Source organism: Alligator sinensis, unplaced genomic scaffold (assembly GCF_000455745.1).
Source record: "Alligator sinensis unplaced genomic scaffold, ASM45574v1 scaffold721_1, whole genome shotgun sequence".
In the NCBI taxonomy this organism is placed as follows: Eukaryota; Metazoa; Chordata; order Crocodylia; family Alligatoridae; genus Alligator; species Alligator sinensis.
The window spans coordinates 1,954,327-1,967,445 of NW_005841857.1; the positions used below are offsets into that span (position 1 = coordinate 1,954,327).

At 42.4% G+C, this 13,119-nt stretch overlaps 1 protein-coding gene across 1 annotated transcript in view; it reads left to right on the plus strand.

Moving 5' to 3' along the window:
- The window catches only part of TRAPPC9 (trafficking protein particle complex 9), an 843,209-nt gene that overhangs the window by 118,130 nt on the left and 711,960 nt on the right, over positions 1-13,119 (plus strand). Inside the window, 3 exon segments of the mRNA XM_025214635.1 lie at positions 7,346-7,404; positions 7,406-7,443; positions 9,359-9,491. Of these exon segments, the coding sequence (XP_025070420.1) occupies positions 7,346-7,404; positions 7,406-7,443; positions 9,359-9,491 (230 nt within the window).

Sequence of the window (13,119 nt, forward strand, 5' to 3'; positions counted from 1 at the left end):
GAATGCTCTGATGAACATAAGCATAGTGTATTCTAGGGAAGCATAATTAACCTATGCATGTAAGTTTGTTAGTCATCAGTTTTTCCATTAAATAAATTTGATACATGACAATTCAATCCGAGGTGAAATCTTAATCCAAGGTTGCTATAGGATTTTTATTTTAATGCTGCCATGTACTCTCCAGCAATGCTGATATGGTCTCCCCAGCTTTTAAGTAGTCTTAGATTTATGACCATAGTTCTCACCTGGGGTGCTGCGGCATGAGCACCACTGCTGCTGTTGCGGCGAGATGGAACTGCGCTCCTGCAGAGCCACATTGGGAAACGCCACAGCCCTTCCTGGTCTGATCCCATGCAGTGACTCCTGGAAAGAGGTGCACAGGGCAGGTGCAAATGTCCCACGCACCTGTTTCGGAGGAGCATGTAGAGCTCTGCAGGAGGTGCGTGGTGCAGTTCCACCTTGTTGCGGTGGCAGTGCCCTGGTTGAGAAGTATTGCCCTAAGGATGAGAGAATTCACTGATGCATTGGCAAAGCACAAGGTGTTTCTATGCTTATGTATTAAACAAACCCCTCAAAAACAAAACCCCCAAGCAAATAGTGTTTATTATGGCAAGCCTTGTTCCTATTCAGACACAGTGGGCTTTTTTAAGGAGTTCTCTAAATCCAGGAGATGAAAAATGTGTTGTATAAGGTAGGGCAAATCAGGTCAATTTTGAATTAATTTAATTTGGTGTTCTACCCTTTTCCACTCACAGCAATCCCATTCGTATCGGCTAGAGTCTCTCATAAAGAGGAAAGGTAGAATAATGCTTTATTTTATTTTGCTGTCTAGGCTTCATTCCTAACACGTTAGCATGGTCTAACTCGGGAGTAATTCCATTGCAACTAATTGAGACTTCCTTGTGCAAGTGACAGAAAAATCAAACCTGTTGTGGTGGGGGCTGAGATGAATGTGGACAGGAGCCAGCAGTTGCACTGATACTAATCCTGTGCTGTTGTGGGGAAAAAGAAAATGTTAGAAGTCCGTTAAATTCCTTATTGAATAAGGAGTTGCCTGGTAAGCTGATGCAGTAAAACAACAGTTCGCAACTGGGGAGCTACCACTTTGAAAAAAAGTTACAGAGGGATGCCCTGACAATAAAAAGGTTGAGAACCACTGATTTATGATTACTTGTGGATGGAATTGGTAACTGTTTTTAATATTGATAGGTAGTAATTTTTGAGAATATTTAAGCCTGGTTATGGTCACAATTTTATGCTATTAAAGTTTTCTATATATCAATATTAGTAGTTGGATTTTTGTATGGACATATGAACACTGGATGTACAAAAGTGACTAAGATATCACTCCTTCAATGGCAAGGGATGGGACTTGACCCAGGATGTTCTCTTCCAAGACCTTTGTTCCTAAAGTAGAAGATAATGGCTCACAGCTGAGGTTCTAGATTCAGAAATAATTAGATTTCATAATAAATTTGACTGAATCATTATTTAATTTGAAAGAAAATGAGTACACAGTTACCAGAAAGTGCAACTCCTGCAACTTCAGTTTTCTCAGAACGGTTACATATTTCGGGAATTTTCTCATAATCATGTCCACCCTCAGGTAAAGGAAAACTTTCTCTTTCTTTGTTTGACATTTATCTTCAGCAGATAATGAAGCTGTGGCTGGAGACTGTGTTCTTCCTGCAGCCCTTTCCAGTCCAACCCCACATAATCCTCCCAGAAACAGAGAGATGCTGGGCAGGTTGGACTCCTGTGCTCCCCTGTGTCTGGGAGGAGTGTGCAGGGTCAGGCTGGAAAGGTTTGTAGCAAGAACGTGCTCTCTGTCACCAGCCCTCCGCACTGTCAGGCTGGGCTGAGGAGCAGCCCTTTGCATTGCTTCCAAAGGCAGTCCAGTTGCAGAGCCGCTCCAGCCCCGTTGTGTGTGCAGGGGGCAGCAGAATGTGTCATGGCTGGATGGTGCCTGGGCCAGGCAGGACCAAGGGACCCGCTGTGGGACAGATCTGCCCACCCCAATATAGTAACTGTTCAGTCATTTTTCTTCTGTCTGCTCCCTGACAAGAGGTTGTTACTGACTTTGGAAGTTGGATTTTGCTGCCATGATCTATTCCTTGATTACCCTAGACCTAGAGAATGTGCTACATGAGAGGATGCAGATTGTCAGACCACAGAATTAACTTAAGAAACGTGAACTAAAACTTAGCACTTTGTCTTCCAAACACTGTTTTAAATGTTAGTTTGCCCAGCACCTTTTGTGTGAGATGCAAGTGTAAGGCAGGGATGTCAAACTCACCTGCCCTGGGCCAAATCTGGACCTCAGGACTGCTTGTGGGCCAGATCCAGCCCAGGGCACAGGGTGAATTTTCTTGGGTGAGCAGTCTAACCCCTCAGATACTACGTAAGGATCATCCTCCCCGCCCCACTCCTTTTTGGAATGAAAATGACTGTTGTGTGCTCTGTACTGACTGTATGCGATAGGCAAGCACACCTGCTTGATCAGACTTCTGAAAGTCTTGGGACATGGATGCCTACTTTGTGACTCCTAGGGACTCTTAGGAGCTGGGTTTCTTAATATTCACCTCTGTACTGGGGATGTGATTAAAAATGGCATTTTATGGGTATATGCATTATTATTATTAAAATTAATTTAGAATAGAATGCAATTTGCAAGAAAAAAAAAGACTTTCAGAAGTTAATTCCTTACTTGAAGTTTAGCTGTTTGAATTTACAGTAATTAATAAAATATTAAAATAATGAAAGAAGAAAAGAAATTGTTGTGCATCTCATCTTGATTCCCGCTAGCGAGAATGGTGTCCTCTTTATCAAACTTGCCTAAGTCTGGACTTTTTCCTAGTTAAAATACTTGTGTGCATTGGTTTCAAGGTCTTACTATGATGACTAAGTGTTTTAGTCAAAAGTAAGGGTTATCAGAATGGTAATTCTCTATTTTCATCTTCTACCTAGTGCTTAATCAAAGGACTCTTGCCTGGGCTCCTGGCAGAAGTTATGTTTAAGGGCTTTGGTACACATTATGCTTTAAGCTTCTAAAATTTTGATCAGCGTTATTGTTAGCTTGAGTTTAGAGTAATCACACATTGAAGCTTAGTATTTCTCTGACTGCCCCGACCTGCACAGCTGTGATTTGCCAGTAGAGAGCTGGTGACTAGGGGCCTGAGTAGGAGCTGGAGCTGTGAGTTGCTACTCCAGGGCTGGTGGCCCAGGACAGGCTTCCATTCCAGCCTAGGCAGAGGTAGGTTGGAGAGATGTGTTGGTGGGGCTGGAGCAGGAGGCAGGAAGGAGGAAGTTTAATGATGAGGACTATGTAGTGAAGTGGGAAGTGGAGATGCAGTGGGTGGGAGTGGGGGGGCTGGGTGATGAAATGAAGGAAGTCAGCCACTGAAACCACTAAAGGATAAAATAAAGTAGTAAAAAAAAGAAAAAAAAGAAAAAATAAAAGTAGTAGAGTAAGTAAATTAAAGAAAGTCTCATGTTTGAATAAATTGGGATTGGGATTGAGTAGCCCTAGCTGAAGGGGACACAGCCCCTGTCCTTGGAGGGAAGCCTCAGTTTGGCCCTTTACCGTTCCCCCTGCCTGCACCGTCCCTAGCCCTCTGTCTTGGATTGGTTTGTGCCCCTATAAGCTTCCTGGCCAGGTCACACCGCTGGGGGCAGGAGAGGGATTGGCTTGGTGCTAGTATCTTCCCCTGGGAAGTATAGTTCAGGGGGTAAAAAGCTTGTCCATGCAGAACGGTGGGGGGAGGAGGGAGGTGGGCACTGCATCCTAGGATTCTGGAGGACTGAAGCTTGGGCAGCTTTTCTCTGGAGAGTGGCCACATGTTTGTGGAACACAAGCTTGGTAACACAGATCAGAGATAAAGCTGCCCTGGAGTGGTATAACTTTAAAAGACCTAAAGGGTGTCTAAAACTAGTTTACATGTCACAGTATGTGGACAACACAGGAGTTAAGAGCACCCTGTGCTGGCTATAATTAATGTGTTACAAGGCCCTAAAATATGATTAACCAGTGAATTGCATTTTAAATAGTAATCTAGACAATTAGTGGCAAGATGAAAGGGAAATAAAAACAAAATTATTACACAAAATGTGTAATAATTTCGTGGCTGGTTCCCATTGCACCTTAAATATAGAAGAACTAGAGAAGGTCCAGAGAAGAGCAACAAGGATGATTAGTGGTATGGAGGGCCTTCCATATGAGGAAGGACTAAAGAGGCTAGTCCTATTCAGTTGAGAAAAGAGATACTTGGGGGAAGGAGGGGCATAAGGATTTAAAAAACACTAAATGTTAAAGATAAAGATAAAGGACAGAGACACAGATATATACCATTAGGAGGACATTTCTTGCAGAACAACTACTCCCCGTCTCAAGATCTTGCTGTGCTTGTGCTCAAGGCAAATCCACCTAACACCTTTTAGAATGCAAATTTAGGAACAAAATTGTTATAAACTGTCTGAGCACTTAAGAACCAAGGACTTAACGCTCTATAATGTACCATAAAACAAACCCAATTCCTGAATTCTTCCCATGAAAGGCGATAATGACCCTTCTCCCTTTGGACAGGCCTTGATCTCCCAGTAATCAGCTTCTTTTCTTCTGATAATTGTTTGTCTGCTACCCCTGGGAATTTCTTTCCTGCCTCTTTCAACTTTTTTTTTACTATGCGTTGCTGGCTTTTACTTTTTAGACCTTAAGGTGTGCAAATGTAGATCAGCTTAGTACCAGCTTGGAAGTGTAACTGCTCCAAATTCCGACTTGAGCGGTGCATTTGTGGGGAGCGGCTGCACCTTAATGGAACAGCAGCTGGGGTGTGTGGATCAAGAGAGAATCCTGCCCTGCATTGGTGTAACTTTGAGCCACATAATGAGTGCTTTAAGCCACTTTAAAGTGTTAATGTGTGAAAAACCCAGGGTTTAAGAGCTCCAGGAGCCACCCAAAATTATCATGCAACAAAGCTCAGAGTTTCAGTGAAAGTGTTTCTAATGCTGCTTAGTTTAATTAGGTTGTGTTGTATGATGTTATGGGGCTAAAAACCTTGCATTGATGTCTTTATTATTTTGAATTTAAGTATATGTGCTGTCATATATTTAGAGATGTTTGTATATTTCTCAAAATATCGGAGATATAGCGATTATAATAAAACTGTTTAATACTTAAACTGACGTGTTAGTCATTTGATAGGGGAAGTATTGCCACATTTAGAAATACTGAGCTGTCTTCTTTATTTTGTCTTTGGTTTGTGGGTCACTCTGTATACCATATTCAGGCTTCAGAAAGCAGATAAGCTTGCTGAGTGTACAGTTTGGGTAAGAACAGATGTTCATTTCTAGTGCTAGAGGTTTCTGGGGCTAGGGACAGACATTCACAAAGCCCAAGCCTCAGTTGATTCAGTCTTTGCAGGTTAGTTTAACCTGCAGAGACTGAGCCGACTTGCAAGTTAGTAGATATTCACTTTTGATTCAGAAAATGTAGGCACATGTCTGCAGTGGCTCAGGTTAGAAGCTGGGGGTCAGTAGAGCGAGCCCTCCCTTCCCTTGTACAGTACTGAGCTGAGAGGAGTAGGGGAGGGTGGCCAAGCTTTGGCAGGATGCTTTGATTAGGGAGGGATTTAAACCCCGACCCTGGCCTGCACAGTTCCCAGCCAGGGTGTGCCTGGAGGGGGAATCTGCTCTCATCAGACTTTTTCTCCCAACTTGCTGCTCAAGCGGCGGGCAGTGTTGCTAGACCCCAGCCCTCAGCCAGCACTCTGCGGCAGTGGCGGGGTGGGGAAGGAGGACTGCTTGTGTGGACTGCATGCAGCTTTTGATGATACCGGGCTTTTCAGTCTCCCTTTCCCTGCTGCTTCATACTGGCTGCAGCAAACTGACAGGCACTGCATTCATTGCAAACCAGGTCATTTCTGACACCTCTCTCTCCGTTGAACACTGACAGCAAGGCAACAGCCAGCAAGGAGCTTATCAGAACACAGAGCTTATCAGCTCATCGAGAAAACAAAGCCTTTATCTCATTAATTCAGGTTCTTCTTAAACAACTTTTTGCAAAGCATTTTAAGAAAGAATGGAGGGACATTACCAGCAGACCTGTTGATTTAGCTCCAAAAAGCCCTAAGTAGATACTGTTTTGTCTGCCTTTGTTCCAGTGAATTTGGAGAGACAAACACATAGACACCTCTCAGCATTAGCTAGCATGGGGGTGTTGTGACCATGACCAGATGCCAACTGGGGTCTGTGGTGTGGGAGAGGGGGGATCCCTGCTTGAGTGGTGAGGGTGGGGGCAGGGGGAAGCCAGGAAGATGCTACTGTCTCCCAGCTGCAGTCTCCATCTCCTTCTCAGCCACCTGAACCTCCAGCTAGGGAGGAGAGGCGTGGGGCCAGTCCTGCTTTCTGGAGCAGACAGCCCAGCCCAGCCTAGGGCTGGAAAGCATTCTGGGATGCTGGGGGACTCTGATTTAACTTAAACCAGGAAGCGGTTTGGGACCCAAGTTCTATAAATTGGTTTGACTCAAATCAGTTAAGTCTGGTACTACATTCAACCAGGTTTATTGTAAACCAGTTTTGGACATTTTGAAACTGGTTTATGTGCACTGAACCCATGTTCTGTTACAGGTTTAAACCAGTTTCTGATCACTTAAACCGGTTTATGTGTAACCTCTGTCCCTGGCCTACGAGAGGCCATGTATAGGAGTTCCAGCCTGCAGCTTCTCCCTTTTTCCCTCTTCTGCTGCTTCCTCCTTTTTTCCTTTTCCTTACACTTTCCCCAGACTGGGGTGATCCTTGTCTGGGGAAGGTATGGGGAACAGCTGCTGCTTCACTGCTCCTGGTCCCCAGGGAGAGTGGGGTGGCTTGGAAACGCTTTCTGCTCCTTCTAGTCTGTGGAAGACGCTGGAAGCTGCTCATCAAATGTACAAGCGTTTATCCTAGCGGGAGACTGTCTCTTGCAGGGGAGATCGTCTAAGTGTCAGTCTAGAAGATTTTCCTCTTGGATGAGGCGTGTTTCTTCTGGGTGGAACTGAATGAATACCCGTATGCTGGCAACTTCTACTGAGAGCAGTGATTCTCCCAGTGGAAACATAATGTTTGTATGTGGTCTTAATGTTGTAAGTGCTTTTATCTCGCTGCACAGATCTTCCGTTTCGACTCGGTGAACGTAAATGTAAATTATTCTGAACCGCATTTCAGGTTCATTTCATTCATTATCTTGGACATGTAGTTTGTTTTTAATAAAGTACATAAAATATGCCAAATCAGGTGGGTCTTGGAGTACACAAAATAGCATTAAAATAATGTTTCAGTGTCTCTAGATAAAATAAGCATTTGTTTCCCCCAGGGTCTCCTGACAGCTGGAGTAGAATTTGAATCTCTTCCTGCTGCTCTTTCTCTTCCTGCTGGGTGTTCCTCAAACCACTGGGCAGATCACTATTAATGGTAAGGGTTATGTTTTTATGGTTCTCATAAGGGAAGTAGCTACAGAGTTTAATTAATTTGCCTGATGACTGGGTAATTTAAATTAGGATTTATTTCGCATCTCCAACACTGAATCCTCCAGAAAGTTGGTATATGACAAGAACTTGCAATAAAGAAGGTAATATTCTTTCAGTAGAGAAGGTAGTATTACATAGTGTGAGTTAATAACCCATGACGCTCAGAAATACATCACTTTATTTTTAGATGTCTATTCTTTACTGTTATTACAATAAGATCCTAAATCTGAGAGGAAATGGAGAGGTAAAGAACTAAATATTAGAAAATTGTGTACTGTATTAGCAGATTACTAGTTTGGCCTGCCATTGAGAAAATTGCCTTTTTTTAAATGCATTCAGAGAATGCAAGGTGAATCTTGCAGTTGACATTATATTAATGAAACAATCAGATAAGATTGCCATATGTATTGTAAGTTTCTTATCCAGAAATTTTTATATTAAAGCATACAGTGTGTTGTAATACAAGAGAACGCATCATTAATAAACTTAAGAAAAGCAATAGCGATAATGAGAAATAGGAAACAAAATGAAATGAAAAGGTACTTTATAAGGTCCTGAGTTTGGTGGAAGAAAGATTGATACATTAATGTTGGGTTCCAGGAAAAAGAGGTTTAAGTAAAATGCTGGAGTTTGACAAGTGAACCAATACTGAGGCAAATGTACATTTTAATTCTTATCGTGGAGAATGATTTAAAAATTATCCTGGAAAGTGATCTATCAGAGTAAATAAGACTAATACGAAAAAGTACTTATTTTTCAGGCTTTCTCTTTCCCCTGTAAGTCCCTGTTCCATTTGATACGTTTTCCCTTTGTTTTCACTCATCTCCTCTTTCTTGCTTTCTCATTTTCTGTGCCCATCACTTTTTTTTTTTATTGTAAAATATTTCAGTAATAAAAGAAAACTGAAGTGTTTGAAAGAGTTCGTGTCAAACTAAAATAAGCCACCTGGGTGTTTTTGTTTTTTTACACCAAACTGTGTGTTAACATCCTGGAATTGAAATTAAATTTTATTTCAACCTTATTTAGAAAATTCATATTAGAATATTTAATGAGGCAGCTGTAGCCATAGCCATAGCCAAAATAAGTTTCTCTCTCCTTTCAGAAAACAATGCCAAATGGATTCTGCAAAAGTTCTTGCTATTTGTTTTCTTATCCTGTTACTGTCTGAACCAAAATGAGGTTCCATTAAAGTAAAGCAACAGTGAATTGTCCCTGTGTGCTCATTTATCACTCACATCTCTTCCCCTTTTGTCATCTCATTGTTCAGCACAAGAGTTCTCCTGCATGTCTAGGTAGTAGATATTGATTCTTCACCAAATAGAATTGAGGTAATTGCCTATGAAATTGAAATAAAACTTATATTTTTTTAACTATAACTGTTCAGTAAAACATGATTAAATGCCAGTGGAAGTCGTAACACAAGAAGGGTTATCTTATATATATCTTTTCTTTTAAACTGGATTGTCGTAAATTATTTTTTTTCCTGATGGATAAGTTTGAGGTCTCATGCTCTGAGGGAGAATATAATGTATATTGACCTATTATATATATAAATATATTATATAAAAGTAGAAAACACCATCGCATATATGACAAAATATAGACAGATGTTGACAGCTCACCTGCTTTCACTGTGGCTGTAAATTCATGATATTTGCATGACACATTGTACATATAAAGAGTCCAGCAGAGGATTTCAAAACATTTGTCACATGGTCTTCTCCCAATAAGAATTTTTATAGCAGAGGTTGCCTTCTCTCAGCAAATCATCTGTAGCATTAAATCATTAAACTTGTGTATTCAATCCTTTCATGAAACAAATAACCCAAGACAAACTAGCTATTTCCCTTTCGAAACAGGATATCACACTTCAGTCTTTGGAGTCTTCAGCGATTGCCTTTTGGATAATCTGCCAGGATTGAAGACTAATGGATGTACGGTAGAAGTCATTCCAGCTTTGCCAAGGCTTCAGATCAGTACTTCTTTGCCAAGGTATGAATGGAGTTAGGTGGACATTTCACTTGGAATAAATGAAGAGTTTGGTGTTTATTTTATATTTCTGCTTGTAGTTGTAAAAGTTTGCCTGTTATAATCGGGGAATATAATTACTATGGAGTATCATCCAATTTAGTGAAATAGAACACATACATTGAGGTTTAAAAGAGGATTTGTGTCCTTGTTTTTATGATGCATTTGAATTCCCAAAAATGTTCAGAATTTCATTTTGTTGGTTTTATTTTTACCCTAGAAATATGAAAAATGTTAACTCTGATCATCTCTGATTTTTATTGATTAACATCTTGGAGTCTCAAGGGGTGTATACTAAGATGTGTTTTATAGCAGAAGGATGTTTTTGTTACAGAGTCAACATCCTCTTCAAAGTGTTCATTAGGCACCACTGTTAAACAGGTAACTACATAAAACCCGAGTTTGGGCATAACTGTTCTAATCATTCCCTTCCCTATTTTCTTGCCATCAGAGGAGACATGGAATAAAATATGGCCATCTGCTCAAGGAAATAATCTTTAGTAATAAGTTGCACACATTGTCCTGCAGCCAAACTGTAGGTTGGTCTCATTGAAATGTTGCTAATGAAGGTTTCTCCATGTTAATGATTGTATTGTAAACTAACAAAGTGCTTGTCAAGAATGATGGGCGGGCGGCGGGGACAGAGTGCCACCGCCCCACGCTGCCGCCTCTGCGTCTGTCCGTGTGCAACTCTCCCACTCCCTCCCTACTCTGTCCAAGCCCATGCACCCCCCCCACACCTCACAGCCACCCAACCAGATGCCACAGCCACATGCCATGCCATGCCACGCACACAGCTACACACACGCACGTGTGTGCCCTGCCACCCCCTGCGTGCCCTGCAGCCGGTGGCATGGGGAGGGGTGTGGCCCATGCCTCCAGGGTGCTGTGTGGGGAGCAAGCACAGGGGACATGCTTCACCCTGTGGCCGCGGGCTGCATTCGACGGGTGCTGCCTGCATGCGTGCTGCCTGCCACCCTGAGGCAGTGTGCCTGGGCATATGCTCCCTGTGTGCGGGGGTGGGGTTTGGCTTCAGGGAGCAGTCAGGGGACACCCCATCCAGCAGCCGCGTGCTACAGCCAGAGGGCACTACCCACGGCCCCCTGCCCACTACCCTCAAGGCATCCTGCGGCCGCGTGCCCTACCCCCCTGCCCCAGAAGCACCCGCCAGCTGCATATGGCGGAGAGTGCGGGGAAGGGATGTGCCCCCCATGCCCGATCCCTGTGTGGCCACAGGGTGCTGTGCAGGGAGCGGGTGTGGGGGATGTGCCCCGCCCTGCGGCTGTGTGCTGCATTTGGTGGGCTCTGCCCGTGCCTCCCTACCTGCTCCCCTTGTGGCACCCTGTGGTGGCACGCCACCTCCCCTCCCCATGGTTGCAAGCCATGCCTCCCTTCACACAGCCTGGCCCCACCTGCCTCGGCTCCACCTCCACCTGTCTATCTGTCTGTCTTCCGGGCTGCACATGCGCAGTTGGCCCGGAGCGTTACGGACCGACAGACCAAAGTGATAAGGCTTTTATTAGATTAGAATGTTTGCATTATCTTTATGGGCTCTGATAATTTGTCCCAAAGGTATTAACAGAATATACAGATCTTAGCTTCATTCATTCAGTCGTCTTATTATCCATCTCACTTGATTTTTCTCTGAAATTTTCTTAGGTTTGTTCAGATTGTATGGCAATTAGTGCTAGTATGAAGCCATGAATGTTGAGCATGTTAAAGCAATAACAGAAAATATATTCTATTCCTTCAATAGATCAAACTGTATATTATCCAGGTTTTCTCATAAAATGATATTCCTGCAAAAAAAAAAAAAAAAGGGAAAGATTTCAAGACTGACTAATTATACAAATTGTCCTTACTTTCTGCTTAATTGGGTTTGATTGGACAGGAAACTTGAATGACAGAAGTTGGAACTTCTCCTGGTAGACACTTGAACTAGAATAGTTAAATTTGCAGGAAGCACTTGCCAGTGTTTGTCTCAGTTACCGTGTCTTCGTTTATGTCCTTTTTCCCTCCCGAGGGCAGTGATTGTATCTTCCTTGGACAAATCACTGCTTACTGTGAATTAGGCAGTATAATTGCAAGGGCAGTCATCTTGGTTATTAGAGTTTTAGGGGCAAGAATGTAATTATTACCTTCTCAAAGGGAACAATTCGACACCAATGAAATTGCATATTTGCAACTTCAGCTTGCTGTGTCAACTTAGGTCTGTTTAGTTAGTTTAGTCAACCACAGTGATAGGACAGCTTATATTGTTTATATTAGTTGTGTATAGATTATTCATTCTTGTTAATTAGCAGGCAGTTCTGGATAATGCTGATTAGAAATGATAATATTCAGAAATTTATGCTATTGCTATAAGACCAGTATCTGCCTGTAATGGTGCATCTCAGCACTGCAAAGCAGGTCTGTTCTTATCTTTGGTTAAAATGGACATGACTTAGGTTTAAGTCGCATTAGCAGCTCTAGTTTAAGCAAGTGTAGGGGGGCCTCGCACTGAACATGAACTTTTAACTCACACTGCTTACTATTATAACGTAATACCTTATTGCTGCTTGGGGAGTATGTAATTTATTACATTATTCTATTTTTAATGTTTTATTTGTTGCTATAATTTATCTTGAAGACTTTCTGTAAAAAGCAACGTATAAATTTAATAAATAATGATTAAAATACTCCTTTTTATCGCTCTCCCCTCCAGTGCTGGTCCATACAGAAAGCAAGAATTTTCTATTGCTCTTTAGTGCTGCCAGTTACACTTGTTAACTCAAGTACTAGGGAGAGGATCCTGCTGTGAATCTGAAGATATTAATCCTGATTATCACACTTGCGGGCTGGGGTGGTGGGGTAGTATGATTTTTGCATGATGGAATCTTTTTTTTCAGGTTAATTTCTTTAAAGACAGTCAAGTATATCCTCCTCTGAAGTGAACAGAACTAGTAAACACTTCTTATATTTAAGGTGTTTGAAGGTTTCAAATCAAGAAATTGGAAATCAGAAGTTGCCAGGGTTAAGATGGTCTATGCAACCTTAATTTGATCACCTTGTGTGTGCGCAATATGGTAGTCTTTAAATTACAATGTCAGCTACTTCTGCCTCCCCTCTCCCCTCCACTCCCTAGAGGCCTCATTAAGTTTATAGGATATGTTGTAGTCTGGGAACATTTAAGACTGTATAGCGAACAGCCTCCATATGCTACACAGCTTCCTTACAAAGCCCCATTTCATTTGTTGAGGTTGGAAGGTGCGTCGTGAAGCAGAGCCATACAGGAAGGGAAGGAATGGCCCTTTGTGTAAGGCAGTTGGATGTCACTTTTAAGAACAGTTTCTATCCCTGTGTCTACTGCAGAGTTACTAGTGGTGCTGGGCAGCAATACTTTCTCAGGTGATGGGTACATGTTTCTTGTGTTTTGGGTCCCAAACTTAAGACGGGTGGAGAAATGCAAAACATTTAGTCCAGCAGTTGAGCTTAATGACAGCTCTGCTTTTAACATGTTAAGAACGCCGTAATGCCAAGTACTCTGAAAAATCAGAACCAGGTAGACTTAGCATTTACCTTTCGTCAACCTGCACCGCCCCCCCCTCCCCCC